General features: G+C 34.0%; 7 protein-coding genes and 1 non-coding gene across 8 annotated transcripts in view; 6 read left to right on the top strand and 2 right to left on the bottom strand.

Moving 5' to 3' along the window:
* The first annotated feature begins 943 nt into the window (after window positions 1–943).
* Window positions 944–3170, top strand: LOC18014309 (L-type lectin-domain containing receptor kinase VII.1). The gene has a single exon (XM_006396583.2). The coding sequence runs from the start codon at window positions 966–968 to the stop codon at window positions 3036–3038; it is 2073 nt and encodes a 690-aa protein (XP_006396646.1). The 5' UTR covers window positions 944–965; the 3' UTR covers window positions 3039–3170.
* A 1933-nt stretch (window positions 3171–5103) lies between these two features.
* On the top strand, window positions 5104–5788 carry LOC18014459. The gene is made up of 2 exons (XM_006396582.2): window positions 5104–5260; window positions 5401–5788. The coding sequence occupies exons 1-2, from the start codon at window positions 5143–5145 to the stop codon at window positions 5595–5597; spliced, it is 315 nt and encodes a 104-aa protein (XP_006396645.1). The 5' UTR covers window positions 5104–5142; the 3' UTR covers window positions 5598–5788.
* A 140-nt stretch (window positions 5789–5928) lies between these two features.
* Window positions 5929–9470, bottom strand: LOC18014458 (uncharacterized protein At4g04980). The gene is made up of 8 exons (XM_006396581.1): window positions 9405–9470; window positions 8750–9115; window positions 8379–8474; window positions 8085–8208; window positions 6876–7986; window positions 6638–6803; window positions 6229–6546; window positions 5929–6150 (listed from the first exon to the last, which is right to left on the bottom strand). The coding sequence occupies exons 1-8, from the start codon at window positions 9468–9470 to the stop codon at window positions 5929–5931; spliced, it is 2469 nt and encodes an 822-aa protein (XP_006396644.1).
* A 3465-nt stretch (window positions 9471–12935) lies between these two features.
* LOC18014457 (chromatin modification-related protein MEAF6) lies at window positions 12936–13814 on the bottom strand. The gene is given in 3 exon segments (XM_024154179.1): window positions 12936–13115; window positions 13387–13488; window positions 13613–13814. Coding segments are annotated over 3 exon segments (387 nt in total). The 5' UTR covers window positions 13718–13814.
* A 3950-nt stretch (window positions 13815–17764) lies between these two features.
* Window positions 17765–19343, top strand: LOC18014301. Its single transcript, XM_006396579.2, has 2 exons — window positions 17765–18323; window positions 18841–19343. The coding sequence occupies exons 1-2, from the start codon at window positions 17807–17809 to the stop codon at window positions 19197–19199; spliced, it is 876 nt and encodes a 291-aa protein (XP_006396642.1). The 5' UTR covers window positions 17765–17806; the 3' UTR covers window positions 19200–19343.
* A 952-nt stretch (window positions 19344–20295) lies between these two features.
* LOC18014300 (vacuolar protein sorting-associated protein 28 homolog 2) lies at window positions 20296–21804 on the top strand. The gene is made up of 2 exons (XM_006396578.2): window positions 20296–20418; window positions 20946–21804. The coding sequence occupies exon 2, from the start codon at window positions 20977–20979 to the stop codon at window positions 21607–21609; it is 633 nt and encodes a 210-aa protein (XP_006396641.1). The 5' UTR covers window positions 20296–20418; window positions 20946–20976; the 3' UTR covers window positions 21610–21804.
* A 575-nt stretch (window positions 21805–22379) lies between these two features.
* The window catches only part of LOC18014299 (callose synthase 11), a 9206-nt gene continuing 4787 nt past the window's right edge, over window positions 22380–26798 (top strand). The window contains exons 1-2 of the mRNA XM_006396577.2: window positions 22380–23363; window positions 23456–26695. Of these exons, the coding sequence (XP_006396640.2) occupies window positions 22380–23363; window positions 23456–26695 (4224 nt within the window). The remainder of the gene's footprint in view (window positions 23364–23455; window positions 26696–26798) is intronic.
* On the top strand, window positions 25395–25474 carry LOC112085911. The gene has a single exon (XR_002899189.1). It is a non-coding gene; the product is annotated as a small nucleolar RNA J33 (small nucleolar RNA).

The raw sequence follows: 26798 nt of genomic DNA, 5'->3' as shown, positions 1-26798 counted from the left end.
ATCTGCCAAAGCGGAATCCACAACTGCAATATCGAAACTTTGTTATGTATGCCTACTCAATACGAAAATGTAGATGGACTATAAAATCAAGTTCACTAATATAAAGAATGTCTGCATATATGTTGTACTAATTTAAATAATTGCATAACAACTTATATCAGTATAGTTTGACTATTTTATATTATAACTTGTCTATAACTAAATTATTATATAGACGGGCTACATATTATAATACTTTAAATTGTAATATATTATCATATTTCCAGACCGGTCGTCGTTATATACTGGTGGTGCATCCCGGTCAAACAGAATTAATATGACTCTTGATGGTAAGAACATATTTAATGGTAGTAATTTTTATTTCCGTCCATATAAAAAATGCAGAGAAATTAATTTTTGAAAAGTTAAATAATATTTATATGTTATGTTAGGAATTAGATTCTACTAACACAAATTAGTTGTAGATAATGTATGCCTCTGCACATTTGAGAGTACATTATCTTACTTGCTTTTTTTTACCATTCTTATCTACACAAAACTATTTTCGTCTCAAAATCATGGATTTTGTTATTTGTTTTATTACGTGATTTTTATGGCTATTTTTTTATTAGTTTTTGAATTTTGATTGTTCATTTAAGTATCTTTTATTTTTATTGTTATTTTGATTTGTCAAAAGAAAAATTTTGCAAAAGTCTTCCAATTGTATTAAAAAAATTACTAATATAACAATGAGACCAAGAGTACAAAGTTTAAACACATATATATATATATATATCCAAAAAAGTCACAAACTTTGACGAGACAAAACAGTAAACGAAGAATAATAACATTCAAACCTTTCATGTAAGCTTTCAACTTTCCCTTTCAACAACTGTCATAAATATTGGTCAAAGCTTTTATCAATCCCCAAAATATGACAATTAACCTCACGCGTAGCTACTTCTTCTTCTTCTTCTTCCACTGCCATGAAAGGTCTTCCTCTCTTTCTCCTCACCCTTGTTCTCATCCCTCTTCTAAACCCAATTTCAGCCATCGATTTCGTCTTCAACGGCTTCGATGGCTCTCCCTCTTCCTCCTCGCGTCTCTCTCTTTTCGGGAACGCTACAATCGAATCCCGAATCCTTACCTTGACCAACCAAACAACGCTTTCGATTGGTAGAGCTTTATACAGCAGAATCATCCGTACAAAAGACCCATTAACTTCCTCTGTTCTACCTTTCTCTACTTCCTTCATCTTCACCATGGCTCCTTACAAAAACACGCTTCCTGGCCACGGAATCGTCTTCCTCTTCACACCTTCCACTGGAATCAACGGGACTAGCTCAGCTCAGCACTTGGGTCTCTTTAATTTGACCAATAACGGTGACCCTAGCAATCACGTCTTCGGAGTTGAGTTCGATGTCTTTGCTAATCAAGAATTCGATGACATCGACGCTAATCATGTCGGAATCGATGTTAATTCGCTTAATTCGATTGATTCCAACACATCTGGGTTTTGGTCGGAGGAGGAGGATGGTGTGTTGTTTAAGCCCTTGAAGCTCAACGATGGAAGAAATTATCAGGTTTGGATCGATTACAGAGATTCCGTAGTCAATGTCACTATACAGGTCGCTGGTAAGACTCGACCTAAGATTCCTCTGCTTAGTAAGTCTCTGAATCTCTCTGGAGTCTTGGAGGACGAGATGTTCGTTGGTTTCACAGCAGCTACAGGGAGATTGGTTCAGAGTCACAAGATCTTAGCTTGGAGTTTCAGTAACACGAATTTCTCGTTGAGTGATAGCTTGATCACAACTGGTTTGCCTTCGTTTGTTCTAGCAAAGGAATCAGTCGTTAGAAAGAAATGGTTTGCTTTTGTATTGGCGTTGGTCTGTTTCCTGGTCGTTGCTTCGGTTTGTTTGGTTTCGTTTGTTGTGGTGAGAAAGAGACTGGAGAGGTTGAGGAAGAGAGCGTTGATGGAGGATTGGGAAATGGAGTATTGGCCTCACAGGATTTCGTATGAGGAGATTGAATCAGGGACCAAAGGATTTGATGAGAAGAATGTGATAGGGATTGGTGGGAATGGGAAAGTGTATAAAGGTTTGTTACAAGGAGGAGCTGTAGAAGTCGCGGTGAAGCGGATTTCGCAGGAGAGTAGCGATGGTATGAGAGAGTTTGTAGCTGAGATCTCGAGTCTTGGGAGGTTAAAGCATCGTAACCTAGTTTCTTTAAGAGGTTGGTGCAAGAAGGAGATTGGTAGTTTCATGTTGATCTATGATTACATGGAGAATGGAAGTTTAGACCGTTGGATTTTCGAGGGAGACGAGAAGAAACCTACGCTAAGCTGCGAAGAGAGGATCCGGATTTTGAAAGGTGTGGCTTGGGGAGTGTTGTATTTGCATGAAGGATGGGAATCTAAGGTTTTACATAGAGACATTAAAGCAAGCAATGTGTTGCTTGACAAAGATATGATCCCAAGGCTGAGTGATTTTGGGCTAGCTCGGGTACATGGGCATGATCAAGCGGTTAGGACCACGAGGGTGGTTGGTACGGCTGGTTATTTGGCTCCTGAAGTGGTTAAGACGGGTCGTGCATCGACGCAAACAGATGTGTTTGCTTACGGGATACTAGTTCTTGAAGTGATGTGTGGGAGGAGACCGATTGAAGAAGGGAAGAAACCGTTGATGGATTGGGTTTGGGGACTAATGGAGAAAGGTGAGGTTATGAGAGGACTCGATCCTCGGATGATGGTTTCACAAGCTGTTGTTGAGGAGGCTGAGAGGGTTTTGCAGCTTGGTTTGCTTTGCGCACATCCTGATCCGAGTAAGAGACCGTCGATGAGACAAGTGGTTCAAGTGTTTGAAGGTGAGAAAGGTGAGATCTTTGAAGCGGAGAGTAGCGAAGATGTCGAGTCTTGGATGCTGAAGAAGATGGGATCTCAAGGAACCTCACGAGAGTTTTGGTATGGAAGCTCGTCGCATCCGACAATAGAGCAGCTGAGACTTCAGTCTTTGTCTGTGTCTCTCTCGTCTTGGAATAGCTCTATTTTAGAAGGTAGGTGAATTGATGAATAAATGGCTTAAAGAGACGTCATGAATGTAGTTATTTTGGTGCTCCTTTACTTTGTTTCTTGTTGTGTACATGTATTACGGTTTTTGTAAACGCATGACATTATACATGTATTAATTTATTTATTTTTGGGAATATGTTTCAATTTATCTATTATATTAAAACAGAAGCACATTTAGTACTTGCTTCTAAACACTCTTAATTTTTTTTAAGTGTTTAAAAATAATTTTAATAATTATTTATATTTAATTTCGAAAATTAGTTATTAAATTTAAATATTCTTAGAATTCTTTAAATATAGGTAATTTAGATTTGATTTGATTTGATTAAAAATAATAAATCAGATATTAATTTAGATTTGATTTAAAGATTTTAATTTAAATAATTTCTATACTATTAAACATTTTTATCAAAAATATAAAACATAATTCATATAAAAAAAAATAATGGTCATATTTGAAATATAAAATATTTATAATGATGTAAATTATATGATATTTATGTTGTTTATATAATATATTTACGATTATGATTTATTTACAAATTAATAATAAAATAATAGGTAAAATTCAAATGTATAATTTAAATATTAAAAATATATTTTTAAAAATTCATAGAACTAAAAATATATAAAAAAACCGGGTTAAAAATATTTTGGTAACTAAAATCACTAATTTTGAATTATACATATATATCAAAAATATATTTTTCATACAAAATCAAAACATAAAAAATTAAAAATTATTGCATACACTATAATGTGGTTTGAAAAACCAGTTGTACACTCCTTTCGTTGATTAAATTTTAGAAAATTATAATGCTAAATAATATTGTTAATACATCTTAAATTTTTAACAAATATTTATATTATACAGTAATATAAACGGAAAAGTTAGAATTATGTTTTTATAATAGTTTATTTTGAATTATTATTAGCGGACGGGTTAAAATTATATTTTTATAATCATAATTAATTTTAATACTATAAAAATATATCTAAACACAAAAATCAATATTTTCACTTATTAAAAAATATATTTATAAAAATAATTATATCTAAACTCAAAAACCCAAATTATATTACAAAATTCGTTCAACAATAAAAAATATTCTCGTGCAGATGCACGGGGTTATAATCTAGTTTATTTTAAAATAGAGTATATATATGTAATAACTAATAAACATATAGTTTTTGCGTGAGAAATTAAAAAAAGTTTGGTAGATAATTTAAGGAAACTATATGCAAAAAGTTTAAAACTTCTTTGGTTAAAGAAAAGATAATTGTGATTCATTATATGTATATCCAGAATTTTGTTTCAAAAGTTATCTGACATGGCTTTACCAAAAAAATAATATTCTGAGATGGTCTAATTTACACATATTAGTATAAAAGGGACCCTGAGTATGATTGTATGAAGATCTTAATAAAATTCTTAATTGTCACGGGGCACATGTAACAATAATATAATGCATATGGGATGCGAGAGAGGTAAAAGAAAAATGTTTACATCTTTGGGAAGAGCACAAAGTTATGGTCTTGAATCTTATAATGTTTGAAAGGTGTATTATACAAAAAAGGACAAAAGTTAAAAACGACAAAAGATTCGATGTTGGGGGTGTGCCCAAAATTTTTCTTTTTATTATGGAGGGTCAAAATCCAACAAAAAGAACGTGATTCTTATTTGTTTTCTAAAAAACTTTTTGATTATTCGACTGTAATATTAGAAAGTTGGTTAACGGCATTCGTTGAATGAAATGAAAAACACTAACCTATAGAAGTCGAGGAACATAAATAAATATAATTAACGGCATTCGTTGAATGAAAAACACTTAACTAAAAACATTCGGTAAAGTACCTTTGAAACCAAGCTATTTTTAATCACTTTTCCGTGTCAAAGGTTAATTATGGAAATATTAAAAATGATCCAGTTACTCCAAAGTCCAAACAAATACATTTGAAATCAAGCTATAGTAAATAGAGATATATAGACTGGGGTATTCAATTCATTTAAAAGTCTTTTAAACTAATGTTTCTTTTATTGTTTTGTTACAGTACAACATGATTATTCATCAAGAAATGTCAAAATACACCATTTTATGTTTTTCTCAAGCTCTTCTCTCATGGAAGTAGATAAAGAAGAGATCCCAGAGATGCAAAATCCTTTTCAATCCGAAGAAGATGAAGAAGAAACCTCGTTAGGAAAGAGAAAGATAAGTAAGTTGTTCATTTACAAAATTAAAGAAAAAGAAAGAAAAAAAAAACCATCAACTCAAGTTTAGTGTTTTTGTCTTCAAATTAACAAGATTGATTTGACCCCCATAGATCTAAAAGTCCCAATAATTTGATGTTGGCAGGTTCGATTGTGAAGACAGAAGATGAAAGGGAAGTGAAGAGAATAGCCTTCTTTTCCCAAGAACCTCCAGTGATAGAAGACGACGAAGAAGACATGGATATGATCGAGGATTATCAAGAAAGAGAGGTTCATAGAGATATCATGGAAGATAATGTTCCTGAAGAAGAGTGTGTTGTTGACTTTGAAGGATTCTTTTGAAACCTACCTTTTCTTGGCATCTGCGTCACTTTTTCTATCTTTGCTTGGCTGCTTCCTATGTTTTGTAACTTTTAATTATTTTGGTAACTAAGAAATTATATGCCTTAAACCCATAATTCCTTGGATTAGAGACACAGAGGAGATTAAGTATCAGCGGTATTCGAACTGATCTCTCCTTTGGATGGCCATGGAAACCATGTAATCTCATGTAATTAATTTTGTATAGGAAATGAAAACAACTTCTCTTTCTTTGAATTGGTCCAAAATCAAAACTAGAGACCAACAAAAATGGTACATTTCAATCATCTCAAGCATCAATTTCTTCTTAGTTTTAGGACATGATGGCTGAATCTGTTTGATCAGGATCTGTCTGAATCTCATGTGCAAGTTGTCTTGTTAAATGATCTGCTCGTTCATCATGACCTCCTGCAAATGTATAAACCTTGAAAGCAAATTGAAAAGCCCTCCATAGCCGTTTACCTCTCTCTGCCTTCATATTATCCATCTTGCTTTCTTCACTGTTCTTCGTCTCCTCGTTCGCTTCTCTCCTCTCCTAGAAAACATAGAGAGATCTAGTCAGTTTCATTCATCTCCGAGGATACAAATACTTGATTTGTTATGTATAAAAAACCTTTAGTGCTAGCTCCATGCAATTTGATGAAACATCAACCATAGTTTCTTTGACTTGAACAAGAACTTCGAAATCGATATTTATGTTGTGTCTCTGAAACATTCTAGCCTCTTCTTCTTTTGTTCGTTCCACCGTTTCGATTTCTCCTTTAAATTTGTTGAAGTAACGCTCTATCTTGTCGAGAAGATCGTTTAATGGAGGCTCAATTTTCCAGTTCTTGAGCTCAACTAGAATCTGATCTAACTTCTTGTACAAGGCACCAGCTGTTCTAATTGCTTCTAGTTTCTTCTCAGGGAAACCTTCAAACCTTGCGAGAACCTAAGCATCCAAAACAAAAAAGTGTTATATACATTGCAAATATTTCGTTGGAAATCAGCGAGTCGATTCAAAGAACAAGGAGATAACATACTTGAGTTTCATCAGTTAGTTTCTCAAGAACAGATTCCACTTTGCTATGAAATTCGAGCAATTCTTTCATGTCTTTTGTCTGGAAATGCTGTATTGAAGATTTCAGTTCATCTATTGCTTCTGCGTATTTTCGCACATCTTCTTCGATTTGCTGGAAATAACTCGATCTGTGACACAAACCAAAGTGTAAAAACAAACTCAGCAAAATATAGATTAAGACTTGTGACGCAAGTATCTACCTTTTTGTCATCTCTGCAAGTGCGTCAGCCATTCCTGATCTTGCACCTTTAACAGGAGATTTCTCTGCAACATTCTTCTGCCCTTTATTTGCTTTTGTTGTTTTTCCTTGTACGCCACGGCCTTCAAGCTTTCCTTTGAGAACCCAATACAGATTAGCAATTTGTGCTGATCGTCTCAATTTGCTAGTTGCTTTCTTGGCACGCAAGGATCTTCCGCTACCCGGCGGTGCCGGAGGTGCCGGCATCGACGGAATATTATCGCCATTTACAGATTCCGGGTTCTGAAGTTGACAAAAATCTCCACAATCATGTGTTTTTGAAGGTGGTGGCGGCGGTGGAGGAGTCAAAGCTTTTCTTTCCGGCTGTGGTGATGATGGAGGTGGCGGTGGCGGTTGTGAGACCGTTGGTGACGGCGATGGTGGTGGTGGTGGTGGAGAAGGTGGAGCCAGTTGAGTTACTGAGATTTCTTCTTGAAAAGATTCTATTGTGCTAGTCTCTGAAGTTGTTGTTTCGCTATGATGCTCTGTTTCACTCTCATGCTCTGTTCCAGAACCTCTGATATGATCAGTCCCATTCTCTGTTTCATAACGTTTGTTGTGATGCTCTGTTTCGGAACCTTTGCTATGATCCTCTGTTTCTATATCATGTTCAGTTTCTGAAACAGAGGAACCATTTTCTTCTTCTTCTTCTTCTTCATTCTCTGCTAATTTCTCACTCTCTTCTTTTTCTTCTTCGATACCATGCTTAAGATCAAGATCAGCAACACTCTCTGAATCTCTTTGCGATAATATCTGCATAGCGAGCTGCTTCAAATCAGCAGGGCTTAACTTATCCAAAGCTTGAGCTCTTAAGTTCCAGAGGCTTGGAGATGTTGAGTTACTACTAGACATCATCATCGTACCGGGAAGAACCGATCTCGGTGTTAATGGAGATGGGTAAAAAGAGTTGTAACTTTCAGAGTATGACACAGATCTTGTAAAACTTCTTCTTGCTTCTGATGGAACACTTTTTCCTGTAAAACTCTTTCTTCCATCAGATTCAAGATCCATCATACCGAATCTTTCTCTTGTCATCTTGATAAGTCCATCAAGAGCTGCTAAAACATGCTCCACTGCAAAGAAGAAGAAGAACAACAAAAAAAAACCTTAACTCTCTAAGTTTAGAAAGATCATCAACTAAATAAATACAACAAGTTTTTAGTGAACAAACCAAGACGATCTGACTTATTCTTCCCAACTCCACTGTTCTTGTACTTAGATCGATAAATCCAGTCACTATCCATAATCCAAGAATCACCAATAGCTCTGAGATCCTCGTAGAAGAAAATCAACATCTGTTTTTGGGGCATTTCTGGGATTCATCAATCAGGTCAACAAGACTCATCAAGTAAACAAAGAACAGTTTTTGCGCTAACTCAAGAATTGTTATTGTTTTTTTTTTCTTTTTTGTAGGAATAATGTTTTATTATGTAACTCAGAAAACTGTTTAAATCACTTTGTGTACCTTATCAATCTCAGCTCCTTCCATTTCAAAAGACTGATTAATGGTTACAATCTCTGGAGAAAGCTTTTGTAGATCCTTCATTGTATGTGTTATGATCTTGAAAAAAAATAATAATAATTCAGAAACAAAAGGAGAAAAGATCTTATCAGTTACACTCTCTAACCCATCAACCAATATGTCAAATGCTTATTCAAACTCAAATGATAATGTTAAGTTTATCTAAAAGGCAAATCAATGAATTTACAAACCGAAAAATTTGGTTTGGATTTGGTTCTTGACTGAATATATAAACCAAAAAAAAAAACCGAATGAAAATTCCAACGCCGCTCCTTCTTATTCTCTGAAAATGTTATGTTAAGAGAAATGATCACCTCGGTGACAGATAAAGAACCATCAAGAGAAGGCAAATCAATCATATCTCTGAAAGCGAAGATGTTCTTCCTCAACTCCACCATTAAAATGAAATTCGCAGAACATTTCGGCGAAGAACCTTCGATATTGTTGTTTCTTGGTGTACTCGGTTTCTTCTTTTCATTCTTTACCGGCACGCCTGAAGCAAAAGCTTGTTTTGTAGAACTGAAACTCTTCGGAGAAACTTCTGCAACGGAAGATATTTGTGAAGCTGTGCGTTTGATATTTTTAGTGTTCTTTTTCTCGACATTGTTCTTTGTTGTTGATACACGTCTAAACTCGTGTTTGCCCTTGATAAGCCTCTTTAGAGCAAGCCCTCTCGCAACCTACATTATAAAAAAGCCTAGATATTTCAATTAATTTGTGCATGATGTTTTAACATGTAAAAAACCCATGTTGTTTCTACATTTGTATTTAGATATGAAAAAAAATTAGAAAAAAAATTCAAGAATCTTGTCGTTAATAGGATTTTAACATGGAAAGGCAAAAGCAAACGCGATGGTTGAGAAATTACTTAGCAGGATTTTAACATCTAAACTGACACTTCGTTTGTATTTGGCGTTTGCGTTTGCAAATAAACTACATGATAGCCTATATTGTAAAAGACAGAAAAACCTGCAATCTTGACAGCTTGCGACAGAAAGTTATTGGCGTGAAACCACAAAGCCTCCCGCTCGACATTGCAAGTTTTGAAGTCGAAAAATACAAAAAAAAAAAAAAAAAAAAAGATTCAACCAAAAGGGGTTTAATCAGGAGAATTCATTAGAAAGAGAATCTTTATCTTTCTTGAAGAATATTTAATCAGTTAATTCTGTAAAAAGAAGACCTGCCTTGGAAAAAGGTTTTGTTTTTCTTCAAGCATTTTCAGATGAGAATGAGACAAATAGAACTCGGAGATCTTTCTTCCTCTCTATCTCTAGCTATTTTGGCTATTCTTAGACAAGTGTTAGATGATAGAAATTGTTGACTATTATTGTCACTGCTAATTCTTTTAAAAAAACTTTAAGAGTTCTTTAGCAAAAAAAAAAAAAACTTTAGAGTTCTCGTGAAGGTTATACTAAAAATTGCAGAAGCAGAGAGAGTAGATAAGGTTTAAAATTAGCGTTCATAGAAGTAAAATCAACCTGAGTATTACCGTTAGAGTTTAACTGTTATTCTTAGGTTTACGAAGCTTTTCTTTTCAACCATTGAATTTTTTTTAGTTCTTTAACTAGATTTACTAAGGTGTTAGATTGGTTCATCCACTATCACCCGCAAACGCAGTATTTGCGGTTGGTAGTGGTTAGTGGCGTTTTATCACAATTATAGAAATCGCTGCAAACTGCTCTGTATCGTTTTATACCGCTGAAATCCAAAAGCAAAAAAAAAAAAAAAGATTACGTTAAAAACAACTATAAAACCATAACTCTACTAATCTTCTCCTATATATATATAAACCATAACCTCTCACTTTTTATATCAAGTTCTAATCTCTAATCATGGCTTTCATATCAGTTGAAGAAAATTAAGTTACAAGCATAAGTGTCATAATACTTTGGTTTAATTCATTTATATTAATTGTTCTGTTTTCACTTAATATAAAGTAAGAAATTAGTTTGTTATAATTTATTTATAAGTGCAAAACTAAGAAATTATAAATATAAATTTAGTTTGTTATAATTCTTTTTTTATTCTTCAGAAAGTTACATGATCAAACGAAATGACATGTGTGTTACTTCAACAGATCATTGTAGAAAAACAAACTCAAAATAAATATTATAGATTTTTAAGTGCACTCCAAAAAAAACGTATTTTGAAGAATACTAATGAGCAATTTGGAGTTGATTTGAATTGGGATCATGCAAAAAATCGATTAGATCAATTGAAAAAATTTTACATCATGCATAAGATAAATCCAGAAGATCCACATATTAGAGCAAACTTTTTCCAGTCTATTACATTACTAAACACAATTTTGGGTGATGTTCCCAATAATTGAAATAAGACATATTATTATAAAATTTATTAGTTTTTAAAATAATTATTTAGTATTTATTTATAATTTTTATTAATTATTTTGAACTAGTGATTTTGATATTAATCATAATAATATAATTTTCTGGTTTTTTTATAATTATATATGATGTTTATTTTGATAATTTTATGTTTAATTGCTAAACCGACTGTTGGTTTGCCAGTCAAAAATGTCCCGTCTTAAAAAAATTAACCAGTCGTGCAATAACGTTTAAAACCATAATTGTCCGCTTCTGCAAATTTCCGTATTCGCAACCGTAACCGCTGCGTTTAAACTAGTCAAACCCAAACTCCAATATAGATTCAAGTTAACAAGCTGGAGAAATATTAGAAGGAAAAAAAAAACCCTTATGAGAAAGAAGCAACCGTTTTAAGTGCGTGGATAAAACCCTTATGCTCCTTATGACCATGCATGCCAAGTTTTAAGTATAGGAACTGCATAGAACTGGAGTTATTGCCATGCTCTCTATGTTGCTCTTGGGTTTCAAAACTTGTTCATCATTTTTCTAAATAGAAAATGTATTGAACTTTTCTGTTTATTCGATAACGCAAAATTTAGTTGTATGTTTCTCTAAGTAAATATTCACATTCTATTCATTAGTTGTATGTTACTTAACATCATGACATTAACAAAATTTGGACTTATCAAATATATACATACGAAAACATTCAATACATGCATTTCCTATTTAGAGAAATTTCTATTATATTATTTAGGTATGCACATTTAAAAAAAATAACCTTTATGTTATAAATTATTACATCAAATACCATTACAAATAACAAAGAATAATTAAAATAGAAAAAGATATAATTGTCTTTCAAATCTATTGAAAACTATATAGAAAGTATGTGTTTCTCATTTAATAGAGTATATTTACTATTTAATTTCTGAATTTAAAAATATGATATTTTCTTATATTTTTTGTTTCAAAGGGATTATATACTATATTTAATTAAAAAGTGAAAAAATCAATTAAATAATATGAAAAGTCAAAATTAAACGTTATAATATTAAAAATAGTAAAATATGTTTTTACTATAATTTTTAATATATACTTGATTATAAAAAAAAAATTTCAATAATTTTTACCAAAACTTTAACATAAAAAAAAATAATTAGAATGAGAGTCATTAAACAGTGCATATTCGAATTGTTTTTTTAAGTTATATTTTAATCCAGTACAAACAAGTTAAGTAAACAGATTAATCTAATATGAACAGGTTATGATTCTAATTTTTAAACTAGTGAACTTGTCCACGCCTTGCGTGGGCTGATATAATTTTCTATTTTATTGCTTGAAAATTTAATAGTAGTTTGAAGTTATTTGTTTTTTTTTTTTGTTTTTTTTATTATTGAGTATGTTTGTTTATTAGATTTCTTACATTTTTAATGTTTGAAGACATGATCGTGAAAACAGTATAGAAGAATGTAGATAAAAACATATTAGTATCCATTGATCACTATTCTATGTATTTAAAATGTAGTTTTTTGAAGTATCGTACAGACTCATTTGAAGAAGAAAGAAGAGTTAAACAATTTAGGGAAAATTGGCTTTTTTCAACCTCAACTTTCACAAAATGTTAAATTTATACCAGAACTTATATATGGTGCTTAATCATACTTAATTTTTTAATTAATTTGAATTTCATCCTTAATATTATTTTTTTGTGCGTAAACCTTTTTTTGTGAAACGGTGTTAACATGCCGTCAGACGTGGTCTACATGGACGACACGTAAGAAACGACTTCGTTTTGTTATGTTAAAGTGTTAAAAAAAATTTTACAAAAGGACGTCATTTTTGCTACTCGAAACCTGATAAAATAAAAAAACAAAACTATGCCTTTTTTAAGTTTTTTCTTGTCTCGTCTTCAACCTCTTGACTTTAACTCAGACATGAATAAGAATTTCAAAATCCAGTTCTTCAACCTCTTGAAGGAATGTCTTCTTCGAGCAAACCAATTTTGACAAAAGAAAACAGAGTGATAAACTAACAAAAGACAAGACGCAGAACCCAAGCTCTTTCACATCATAGATTCTTCAGTTTTTTACGCTTGTTTGAATCTGCTAGAGATGTTATTCATGTGGTAACTGACCATATCTTAAGAAATTTTCTATCCTCAAGTAAAACTCTATATACGAAACACCAGCTCTTTTGGCGGTGATTCAATTGCCAACCAACAAGGAAAACAAAAAAAAAATTGTCTTTGCAAATGAGAAAATGTGATAAAAATTGTATAAAAACATACAGCCGGTGACGTGACTGAGGACAATGAGAAGACTCTGTCTTCAGGCTGAAACTTCCTTGACCTCTTATCACTACAAAATGAGTTCATACCAAAGTCAATTAATTCACTTTACATAAACAAAAACCCCAGAAGCTTAAACATTTTTCTTGAAAGGAACAGCAATCAATTCACAACAATCAGTGCTACAAAACAGATATTGAGTCCGTACTAAGAAATTTGTCTATTGATAGATATTTCATCTAGAAATGATGGATTAACAAGTGTTTGAACCTGTAAACAGAACATTATCAAGTTTCAATTTTTCCTCTACAAAGCAAGAGAAAAAGAAGAGAACGAGAGAAGCCGAGCTTTTCGAGGAAGAGAGGAACCCTTCAAAGCCCTTCAACGCATTTCCTATATGAGTCGATTCTTGAAGATAGCTCTCCAATTCATAAACCTAAGAATACAAAGAACCTTAAAAATTTTCTCTCGAGTATGGGCACTATTACGATTTCTCTATGAAATGGACAAATTCCAAGTTCTGAATTTACATTGCTCGAGAGACTTTTATGAGCCCTAACCTATTTCTCGATGCTCCGCAACTCTTGCCGGAGCTTCTCTCGCTTGTTCAAGAGAGAAGTAAGCATCGCACCAGGATCCACCGAACTCTTTTGCCCTAAAGACATTTCAGGGGATTTTTTTCCCCAAATCGATCAGCTTTTGCCCAATCCGGAGATGGGTTTTCGCTAAAATTGAATGCCTGACCTGACTTGAGTCGATTGTGACGAAGATGATTGTTTGGGGATACAAATTGCGGGTTTTCAACGGTTAACATCGTGTTTCAATGTTTCCTTGGAAGAAAATTCTTTTTTTTTGGTCAAAGGGGAAGAAAATTCAATCTCGCAAAATTCTATTATCTTTTTCATTTATCTTTATTTGGAAATTCCATCTTGGACGCCACATACACTAGATCTGACGGCAAGTTCACACTGTTATTCCAAAAATTGGTTTACGCACAAAAAAGTAATATTAAGGCTGAAATTCAAATTAATTAGAAGATTAAGTATGTTCAAACATCATACATAAGTTCTGGGATAAATTTAACATTCTCCAAAAGTTAAGGTAGAAAAAAGCCAATTTTCCAACAATTTAGAAAGGGTGTGATAGAATTATAGAGAAATCATGCATGTACATATTTATACTAAAATATTTGAAGTCGAATACACTAATCTAGACATCACAAATACCATTATTCCATTAGACATTTTATTTATAGATTTTTAATTTTTTTTAAAAAATTTTTACTAAGTTTTGGTTTTATAAAATTTAGAAACGGTTTGATTTGACAGCGAAATAAAGCATTAAACCACAATTATTTAGAACAATTTGTTTTAAGTTATTTTTAACACATCATCAGATAAAAACCAATAAAAAATGACACATAATCGGTAAATGGGATAAAAAATATATTTTTGCAGCCGAAACTCATTCTGAAACTGACACGTAAGCGTAACACTGTGAAAATCGATGTGAGTACTATACGTAAGCAAATCACTACACAATTAAGTATATAGATGATAATGGAATGAAGTATTAAACCACAATAATTTAGACCGATTTGTTTTAAGTTATTTTAATACATCATCGGATAAGAATCAATAAAAAATGATATGTAATTAAAAATGGGGTAAAAGACTTTTTGCAACTGAAACTCATTCTGGAGTGACACGTTCGTAAAGACACTCTGAAACTCGCTGTGGAGCCGAAACCTAAGCAAATCACTATACAAATAAGGGATATTCCATTAGTTAAAAATGATTTTTTTTTGTTTCAACGATATTCCACTAGTTAGATATATAGATTTTTTTTTTACTTTCTTGTTAGATTTTTTAATTTAAATTTTGAATTTTATAAAATTTTAGAAACAATTTGATTTGACAGCGAAATTAAGCATTAAACCATAATAATTTAGAACGGTTTGTTTTAAGTTATTTTTGACACATCATCATATAAGAACCAATAAAAAAATGACACGTAATAGCTAAATAGATTAAGAATGTCTTTTTGCAGCCGAAACTCATTCTAGCGATGACACATAAGCGAAATACTTTGAAACTCGCTGTGATCACGACACATCAGCTTTTCACTATACAAATAAGTACATATATAGATATCCACAAAATTAAATTTTGCAATTCAAAATATTAATTTTTAAAATAGATTGTATATTCAATATAATAAATATTCTAATTTATTTTTTAAAATTAAATATAGTTTGTTTTATTTTTATTTTTTTATATATCAAATCTAAGTTTAACAAAAAAATATTATACTATTTTTATATATAATTAAAAAAGATAAAATTAATTTTTTATAGTTCGTGGATAGACCATAAAACTCAGTTAAGTGGTGTAAATTAGAATCGATGATATAAAATTATAATATTTTGTGTATTAGCTTGAATAATATTTTAATCTATTGTTTACGGGTTAAATAAACAACTTATTTTGTTTTATTCATACTATTTATTATCATTTTAAAAAATATTATAAATTTTATTAGTTAATAATAAATTAGATTTTTATTTGATGAATGTACATTTTTTGTGTGATATTAAAATATGCATATTTATATATACTAATAAATTTTAATAATTAAAATTTGATTAATTGTTAAAATAATATTTAAGATATTATAATCAAACGTATTACGCAGGTTAATTCCTAGAATAAGTTTTTGAAACGCAAGAGCAACGTAGAGACTAGAGAGTAGAGAGCACGACAATCACTCAATAATTAAATATTAACATTCTATTAAATTATCTGATAATAAATGATAGAAATTGACAGTAAAATTAACGTAAATATTCAATTAATTGGATGTATATAATAATTTGTTTAATTTTACAAGTTCGGTCAATAACAATGCAAGTGAATGACAAGTTTGGCTCATCAATAACATGACAGTCTACATGAAAATTTAAGAGTCAAGGGTCAAACTAGCAATGCAAAATCTATTCTTCTTCTTTTTTCTCTCGTCTTTGATTTACTAGTCAACGTCGTATCTGACTCATATCCAGGCCTTGAATTGATAAATTATGTCGATGTTATGACCAATAGGATTGTGTGTGTGACCTATTGAGATCTTTAGGTGATGCAAATTAAATTCAATTCAATCTACAGGCAAGAGCCTCGAAACTTCATCAAATCATTTGATTTTTTTTTTTTTTTTTTTTTGGAGAAATTAGCTGTCTGGATACTAATTTTCCACGCTGAAACGTACTATAGTTATCCATTAAAACACACATCCTAAATACCGAGCCGAACTCATGTAGTACATACATGCATGATAATGATCTTAGTAATATGGCGTCGAGTAAAATTGTAGTGGAGGTTCAATAGCAATTGCCAAACTTCTACAATTTTAAAAAAGAAGTGCCTTTAAACAAGTGGTTAAAATATTTGTAATAAATATAAATATGTAAATTATATATATATATATATTATAATAATAATTAAACAATTTGTATTTGATGGAATGTCATATCATTTTCTTCGGTTTCTTTATCGATTTACAGATAATAGATTAACATTTTCATTTTTTTTTGTTTGGTTTGGTTGATCGCCTGATCGGTATACATCAAAATAATATATATCAAACGGTCTATTTTAGTAATATAAAGAATTAAAGATAATTCTTCAAACTTCGTTCTATTTAAAAAGACTAGATATGTGTATACCAATCATCAATGTATGCGTGATCGTCTATAATGTAAGTATTATGTATGTACATGGCAATTGGCAATTGCAAGACATTATCATACAGTGTAACAGTAATGTCATGCAACGTCAGGAGCGTAAATAATGTATTATATTTACTTGACTTCAGATGCGTATTCAATTAGGCATGCAAATAATATATATATATGTATATATATACCATGTAAGCTTGGCGGCATTATCATTGGCCTTTTCGCTTTTAATATTCGAAAAAAAAGTTTCTCAAAGGCCATAATAATATTGACCAAGCTCGTATATTAATATTACTTTGTTCAAACTGCTCGTATATTATTTAATTAATTACATGATAGCAAAATATTCTTAGGTTCCCATCCAACTTTACCTTACTCATACTCATATGATAAATATGTATAAACAATGGAAAAATGCAACAAGATATTTGATTGCTCTATGCATACGTACAGTTTTTTATATACAAGAACTGCCGTTAGTTCTTGAGATTTCTATTCACGTACTTGCGTTGAAGATAATTTCATTTAGTTTGTGACCAGATGCACAACGCTATAATCCTTAAAATATTTATCAGTACTTATCTCTTGTAAAATATTTCTTAGCCTTGTCTCGTAGATTCCAATAATGAATCATAAAGTAAGATTAAGATATTTTCTACAGTGAGATAAGATAGAACTACTTAAATATCTTTTGAGTCTTGACCTTTTCAAATAATCAGTTAAATAATGTCGACATGAGTTACAAATTTACAATTTTTAATTATTTTTTTCAGAAAAGAGTTTAATGGCATGAGTTACATACTAAAAAGTAAAAATCCCTATATATATGATGTTTATAATTAAATCCCTATATATAATTATAAAACCTTCTTTAAAGTAAACGACGTAGGTAGCTAAATTTCTCACTCATCACATTTGTTTTTTTATGAATATAAATCGCAAAAGGGTTTAATTAGGACGAATAGGGCTTTTCATATAAAAAAGTAGAGGCACAAAAAAGAGAAAACAGATTAACGACAAGATAATGTTAACATCGAGGGCATGGATCATCGCTTCAGGTTTGGTCGGAGCTATATCACTGATGCTCCGATCGGCGTTGAACTTCTCCGTCACCGGATCTCACTTCTCTCTCCCTAGTTTAAACCCTCTCTTCATCATCATCAACGGAATCATCTTCGCTCTCGCCGCCTCGGCTTCTCTCTTCGGCCATGGATCTGACTCTCCGGCCACGGAACACCACCATGATGATGATGATGTTGATCACTACCATTATGAACATGATCATCATTATCAGCGTGACCATAACCTTGACCATGACCGTTCTTCGAAGAACCTTGATGACCATGACCGTTCTTCGTATGATCGATACAGTAAGAAGGTTCACGAGGAAGAAAAGTTTCCGGTGAGATCAGAGAGTGGAGGATCTTATGGTGTTCATCGACCGGTTACTTCTCCGGAGGTTCATTTTCCGTCAACGATGCCGCCTAAAAAGGCTGCCGGACTCCGACGTCCACCTACTGCTCCAAAGACTTTTCCACAAGGTATGTATTATCCGTTTATGTATGTTTATGTATGTTAGAACTTGTTAAATGTTAATTATATATACTTGGAACTTCTATCAGTCTCATCTCTATATATTTCTATTTTCTTTTTTTTTCTGTAAAAAATATACAAAAGGTTAGAAACATGTAAAGGTAATTCTATAGATAATACTTTGTATAATTTTACAAATCCAATTAAACATATATAGAACTTTGGTCCGACTAATCCATGAACCATATATATTGATACAGATAATTATTTTGAAATTTTATTTATTCAAAGCATATTGTTTATTTTTTTAATGGGCAAAACATAAAGTAACACTTGCATGTTAACTTAAAATTTATAAAAGTAAATTAAATTGGAATGAGTATCTAATTAGAACTGTAATTTTTGTAACTAAAAACTACAATTTGTTACCAATATATGATATTTTATGTGGAACTTGCATTAAACACCACTAAAAATTAAACTAACTACAAATTTGTATAAACTTGTATAAATGGATTAAATCAGATGACAAATCGGGGGATGAGAACGAGACGATGGAGGAGATGTGGAAGAGAGTCAAAGCCGAAAAACAACCAAAGAAAACTAACACGTGGAAATTAGGCCAAGTCATACGACGAAATGATTCAAGAATGTCTACATCTTCGTGTCCATCTCCGTCGTCGACGACGGCGCCGGGAATGAAGTTGATGAAAAGAATTCCGTCGTGGGTGAAATTGAAAAAAGAGTTATCGATGGGAAGAGATGAGCTCAATTCACGAGTCGAAGATTTCATTAATAAGTTCAAAGATGAGATGAAATTGCAAAGGTTGGAATCTCTAAGACGTTACAAGCTTTTCCGTGATCGGAGCGATGAAAAGTTATAGTATGTTTATAAATTATAACATGTTAACATGTTAATATTCAACATTTAACGGAATTGGTCTTAATTATTGTGTCATATAATGGTTACATGTGATCGTGTGTGCATGCGGCATGCTTTTAGATTTGTTATGTAGATTTTTTTTTCTTTTTTTTAACAACAAAAAACATCGCATATTATTAAGATTTAAGATGATTCAAATAGACTGGTTTGGGAGATCATCCAGTTCAAAATCACGTGACAGAGATGTTTCCACAAGAGAATTGACACGAAAATTTAAAATACGGGAAACAAAAAAGAAAATATCAAAATGACTGAAAGTGAAAGAATTGATCTATTATCAAGGCCAAGACGGCCCACTCTTCCTTATCTTCAATTAGGAAGAAAGTTTGGATTGTATAAAAATCCAATAAACTGGTTAACCATCTGAAAATAAACGAAAAGAAATTTTTTATAATGATACTAAAATAAAATATGAATTTCTTCTGTGGTTTGAGTTAATATTCATAATTAATGCCCTATTCTATATTTTTTTTCTTATTAGTTAATACTTTTTAACACTTAATTATATTCTAAATTCGCACATCTGCACAACACTTAAGTTTTTTGTGAATTTATATTTTCTAATATATAATGAGGAATAAAATTAGTTTAAGTGTAATTGATTTGGAATATATTTAATTTGTAATTTTTAAATTTATAATAGATTTAATAAATATTTGGAAACACGTTTAATAACTGTTTGGTAACATTTTCAATTTATTAAAAATAAATAAAAGGTGTTTGGAAAATATTTAAAAAATGTTTTAAAAATAGTATTGATAATAATTTGTAACTACAATGAATCATAATTGGGTTAACCGGTTTTTAAACAACCAGACCATAGTCAATTGCAAACATTTAGTTGAGAAAACCGGTCATCCAAAACTAATAATTTCATCAGATGAAACTCCATTAGATTCTCTCTGGTTTGTTTTTTTAGCATTTTTATTTATTTTCCAACGATGCCTCTTCCTTGACCAATTCAAAGGCATTTTGGCTGGTAAACCGGTCCAACCCAAATTCCCAAAGAAAAACAGCTTGAATTAATCACCGTCCAATATTTATATCTGTGATATGATGATGATATACAGTTTATTACCCTTATATTTAAATTAAATTCAATAATTATTCTAGAGTCCTTCCTTGTTCACATATCCTCTTCCTCCGTTTTAAATTCTCAGGTCAGTTTTTATTTTCCTTTCGTACTCTCGATTTACGAAATTTCTTCGCTATGATTTATTTCAGATATTGACATATATGTTTAATCTCGAATTCCAGAATCTGTTTTGTGATTTGCGAATCACTTTTCATAAGCAAGGATTGATTGTTTGTGATTTCCCGTAATTTACTTGGGTTTTATGGCTTTATTTGAACCAGTCACCTTGCTTGAGTCTTAGAGTTTGGTGTTGATTGATTCGATGTTATCTGCTAAATCTGAAAATTATGTTACTGTCTGGGCGATTGGAGCTTTTTTTTTTGTTAAACTGAAGAAGTCAGCTTCTTCTTGATAGATTGGAGTTCTGTTACCTGAGATCTGTTGGATGAAGAAAGTTTGGATTTTTATTGCTCCTAACAACATTTTGATTAGCCTCTTGATATGTTATGGTTTTCTTCTATTGGAAATTTCTTTTTAAATGTGTTTGGGGGATTAGAATTTGAAAGGGGAGCTCTTGTTTCGTTTGTGTGTGTGTCACATTCTCTTCTCCAGGAGATTGGCTTTTAGAGATTAAAAGAAGAAGATGATGGAGATCAGGTTATGGAATGACAAGCGTGAAAGAGAGATGTATGAGAATTTCGCAGAGCTTTTTGCTATCATCAAAGCCACAGAGAAGCTCGAGAAAGCTTATATCAGAGACTTGATCTCTCCTCCAGAGTATGAGTCCGAATGCCAGAAACTCATTGTTCACTTCAAAACTCTATCCGCTACACTCAAAGACACGGTCCCAAACATGGAAAGATTCGCAGACACTTACAAAATGCACTGTCCTGCTGCTCTGTACCGCCTCGTTACATCAGGTGTTCCGGCCACTGTGGAACACCGAGCTACATTAGCAGAAACTACGTCCAACTCTGCATCCATTGTTGCTGAATGTGTACAGAACTTCATAACGTCAATGGATTCCTTGAAACTAAACATGGTTGCTGTTGATCAGGTTTATCCTCTCTTGTCTGACCTATCGGCTTCTCTCAACAAGCTGAGTGTTTTACCGCTGGATTTCGAAGGGAAGACGAAGATGAAAGAATGGCTTTTGAGGTTGTCCAAGATGGGAGCAGCCGATGAGCTTACCGAACAGCAGTCAAGGCAGCTTCACTTTGATCTTGAGTCATCATATAACTCTTTCATGGCAGCTTTGCCTAAAGCTGGTAATTGAAACCAATGCATGTGGTTTGGTTTCTTGATTTTGTGTGTGTGCAAGTCTTTTGTTTTACTCTAGTCCAATGGTAACTCCCAAGACAAATCTACACGTTCAAGGAGTTGAATGTACCTGTGTGTAAAGAATCATACCATATTTTGGTTATATGAGGTTTACATAAAGCAAATACAAGTACAATGAATCAAGTTTAAATTGTGAAACTTCAAAATTTGATAAATCCAAAATTTATAGAACTACTTGAGCTCTGCACACTTCTAGAAGCTCTGTAGCTCAAATGGTAAAATTCACTGCTTTTTGGGGATTTTTAGAGACTCGTGAGATCGAAACATTTATTAAAGAAATATGTTTACTATAATCTCTATTTTACTCCTTGGGATGTTTGAATGAATATATAAAAAGTCGGTCCTAAGGTTTGTCCCACATCGACCAAATGAGATAATTTAGAAGGGGGAGTTGCACTATAAAAAAGAGTCTTCACCGACTATAGCTAGTTATCACTCTGCCAAGTTTGTGGGCCCATAGCTAGTTTAATGCGCGATCCACTCTAGTTTGGCCTGTTCTTGGGCCGTATAAATTTTAATGTCAACAATATTGGATCGAATCGAATTTGGACATCCGAAAACGTTCAACTTTCAGTTTGTGAACGGATTGAACAAGGATTAGGATACTTTGAATAGTCAGGATATTTGATTTTGTTCCACGCTTTACAATTCACAGTTTCGTTTTTGTTCCAGTTTCGTTTGATGAGCTTGAGGCCCCGGCCACTGATGGCTACTGTGCGTGATTGTGAAGAGGTATACAATATCATTCCGATCCACGATTTCTTGAGGGAACACCCGTCGCTTCATTACCCGGAGGTTCGAGCGGCGGCAGCGGCACTTAAAGTAGTTGGAGACCTCCCGAAACCGCCGTTCGTCGATTTCACACCTAGCATGGATTTGATGGACTGGCTCAGGCTTCTCTTCGGTTTCCAATTCGACAACGTTCGGAATCAGAGAGAGAATCTCGTCCTCCACTTAGCGAACTCCCAAATGCGGCTCCAACCTCCACCACGTCATCCTGACGGCCTCGATCCCACTGTTCTCCGTCGTTTTCGGAGGAAGCTGCTCCGTAACTACACCAATTGGTGCTCTTTCCTTGGGGTGAGATGCCACGTCACCAGCCCAACCCATAGCCGTCATCAAACCAACATCGTTTTGAATCTCCGACGAGAGCTTCTCTATGTAGCTCTGTATCTACTGATTTGGGGAGAATCCGCGAATCTCCGGTTTATGCCAGAGTGTCTATGCTACATATTTCACCACATGGCTATGGAGCTCAACAAAGTTCTTGACGGAGAGTTTGATGATATGACCGGAATGCCTTATTGGCCTTCCTTCTCCGGTGATTGCGCCTTCCTCAAGAGCGTGGTTATGCCGATTTACAAGACGATTAAGACAGAGGTTGAGAGTAGCAACAATGGGACGAAGCCACACTCTGCCTGGAGAAATTACGACGACATTAACGAGTATTTCTGGAGCAAGAGGGCCATCAAGAGCCTTAAATGGCCTCTTGATTACACCAGTAACTTTTTCGACACCACACCCAAAAGCAGTAGAGTAGGGAAGACAGGATTTGTGGAGCAGAGATCATTTTGGAATATCTTTAGAAGCTTTGATCGGTTATGGATTTTACTGCTTCTCTACTTGCAAGCTGCTATTATCGTTGCTACAAGTGATGTTAAGTTTCCTTGGCAAGACCGTGATGTGGAGGTCTAAAAAGCTTTTCCTTTGTTTTGATCTATATAACGTAAAGTGTGTTTTGATTTGGTATTTAAAGGCATGATCTGTTCTTGTACTTGCAGGTTGCATTATTGACCGTTTTCATCTCCTGGGCGGGATTGAGGTTGCTCCAGTCTGTGCTCGACGCTAGTACACAATATAGTTTGGTGAGCAGAGAAACGTTCTGGCTTTTCGTCAGGCTAATTTTGAAGTTCTTTGTGGCTGCAACGTGGACAGTTTTGTTTTCGGTCTTCTACGCAAGGATTTGGAGCCAGAAAAATAAGGATGGTGGTTGGTCCCGAGCTGCAAACGAGAGGATAGTCGTGTTTCTTAAGGTAGTTTTTGTGTATGTTATGCCTGAGATGTTAGCGCTTGTGCTATTTATTGTTCCCTGGATAAGGAACTGGATCGAGGAGCTGAATCTTGGACTTGTGTACTTTCTAACATGGTGGTTCTATAACAAGACTTTTGTTGGTCGTGGGATGAGGGAAGGCCTAGTGGACAATATTAAGTATTCAATTTTCTGGGTTGTTGTATTGGCCACTAAATTCACATTCAGTTACTTCTTACAAATCAGGCCATTAATTGCTCCGACCAGGGCACTACTGAACTTAGAAAATGCAACATACAATTGGCATGAGTTTTTTGGCAGCACTCACAGAATAGCGGTAGGGATGCTTTGGCTCCCTGTTCTATTGGTTTACCTAATGGATTTGCAGATTTGGTACTCGATCTACTCATCCCTTGTAGGTGCAATAATTGGTCTTTTTTCCCACTTGGGGGAAATCCGGAACATTGATCAGTTGAGACTTAGATTTCAGTTCTTTTCAGGTGCTATGCAGTTTAACCTTAAACCTGAAGAGCATCTCCTTAGCCCTAAAGCTACTGTTCTTAAGAAAGTACGTGATGCTATTCACCGGCTCAAGTTGCGGTATGGAATTGGTCAGCCTTTCAACAAGATTGAATCTAATCAAGTTGAAGCGACTTGGTTTGCCTTGTTATGGAATGAGATAATCCTCACATTTAGGGAGGAAGACCTGATCAGTGACAGGGAAGTTGAGCTACTTGAGTTGCCGCCAAATTGTTGGAATATTCGGGTTATTCGTTGGCCGTGTTTCCTCCTTTGCAATGAGCTCCTACTTGCCCTAAGCCAAGCAAATGAGCTTGGTGATGCTCCTGATCACTGGCTTTGGTCGAAGATTTGTAGCAGTGAGTATAGGCGTTGTGCTGTTATGGAAGCTTTTGATAGCATCAGATATGTGATTCTTAAAATTGTCAAAAATGGCACAGAGGAAGAATCTATACTGAATAGGTTGTTCGCGGAAATTGACGAAAACGTGGAAAACGGAAAGGTAACTGTGGTATTTAAATTGTCAGTTCTACTTCGGATTCATGAAAAGCTAATATCACTTCTTGAGCGTCTGATGGACCCAGAAAAGAAAATATTCAGGATTGTGAATATACTGCAAGCTCTGTATGAACTCTGCGCATGGGAATTTCCAAAAATTAGGAGGAGCACTCAGCAGTTAAGGCAGCTTGGCTTGGCGCCCATTAGTTTGGATGCAGATACCGAATTGCTGTTTGTCAATGCCATTAATCTCCCTCCTCTTAATGATGTTGTCTTTTATAGGCAGATTAGGCGGGTCCATACGATTCTTACTTCCAGAGATCCAATGCATAATGTGCCCAAGAATCTTGAGGCCAGAGAGCGTCTTGCTTTCTTTAGCAACTCTCTTTTTATGAATATGCCCCAAGCTCCTAGTGTAGAAAAAATGATGGCTTTCAGTGTGTTAACTCCTTACTATGATGAGGAAGTAATGTATCGACAAGAAATGCTCCGAGCAGAGAATGAAGATGGAATTTCCACCCTTTTCTACCTTCAAAGAATATATGAAGATGAATGGGTGAATTTTGTGGAGCGGATGCGTAGAGAGGGAGTGGAGAATGAGAATGATATTTGGTCAAAGAAAGTTAGAGATCTTCGCCTCTGGGCTTCGTATAGGGGACAAACATTGTCCAGAACAGTGCGAGGGATGATGTATTATTATAGTGCCTTGAAGAAGCTTGCCTTTCTTGATTCTGCTTCTGAAATGGATATCACGATGGGAACTCAGATTGCTCCTGAGCCACGCCGTTCTTACTACACAAGTGATGGTGGGGATAACACACTGCAACCAACACACTCTCAGGAAATTAACAGAATGGCTAGTGGTATAAGCCATTTGTTTAAAGGGTCCGAGTATGGGAGTGCTATGATGAAGTTCACGTATGTTGTGGCATGCCAAGTTTATGGGCAACATAAAGCAAAAGGGGACCATAGAGCTGAAGAGATCTTGTTCCTGATGAAAAATCATGAGGCTCTTCGCATAGCATATGTTGATGAGGTTGACTTGGGAATGGGTGAGGTCGAGTTCTACTCAGTTCTTGTGAAATTTGATCAACACCTTCAGAGAGAGGTGGAGATCTATCGCATCAGACTACCAGGGCCCTTGAAGCTTGGCGAAGGAAAACCAGAAAACCAAAACCATGCTATAATATTTACACGAGGTGATGCGATTCAAACAATTGATATGAATCAAGATAATCATTTTGAGGAGGCGCTTAAGATGAGGAATTTGTTGGAATCTTTCAAGAATCACTATGGCATTAGGAAGCCTACTATTCTTGGAGTCCGTGAGAAAGTTTTTACTGGTTCAGTATCTTCACTCGCATGGTTCATGTCTGCTCAAGAAACAAGTTTTGTGACTCTTGGACAGCGTGTTCTTGCCAACCCGCTGAAAGTGAGGATGCATTATGGTCATCCTGATGTATTTGATCGGTTTTGGTTCGTCCCTCGGGGTGGAATTAGCAAGGCCTCAAGAGTGATAAATATCAGTGAAGATATATTTGCTGGATTCAATTGCACTTTAAGAGGTGGAAACGTGACTCATCATGAATACATCCAAGTAGGCAAGGGAAGAGATGTGGGTTTAAATCAGATATCTATGTTTGAAGCAAAAGTAGCCAGTGGTAATGGCGAGCAAGCATTAAGCAGAGACGTTTATAGGTTGGGTCACAGGCTGGATTTCTTTAGAATGCTCTCTTTCTTCTACACAACAGTTGGCTACTATTTCAACACAATGTTGATAGTATTTACTGTTTATGCATTCTTGTGGGGTCGGCTTTATCTAGCGCTTAGTGGTGTTGAGAAAATAGCCAAAGATAGGAGTAGCAGCAATGAAGCTCTTGGTGCAATCTTGAATCAGCAATTTATTATTCAGTTAGGACTTTTCACTGCACTTCCAATGATTCTTGAAAACTCGTTGGAGCGTGGATTTCTTCCAGCAATTTGGGACTTCATAACAATGCAGCTACAACTTGCATCCTTTTTCTACACATTTTCCTTGGGAACTCGAAGCCATTACTTTGGTCGGACTATACTCCACG

The sequence above is a fragment of the Eutrema salsugineum genome, unplaced genomic scaffold (assembly GCF_000478725.1).
Source record: "Eutrema salsugineum unplaced genomic scaffold, Eutsalg1_0 scaffold_3, whole genome shotgun sequence".
NCBI lineage: Eukaryota > Viridiplantae > Streptophyta > Magnoliopsida > Brassicales > Brassicaceae > Eutrema > Eutrema salsugineum.
This window is presented reverse-complemented; position numbering and strand designations above follow the sequence as displayed.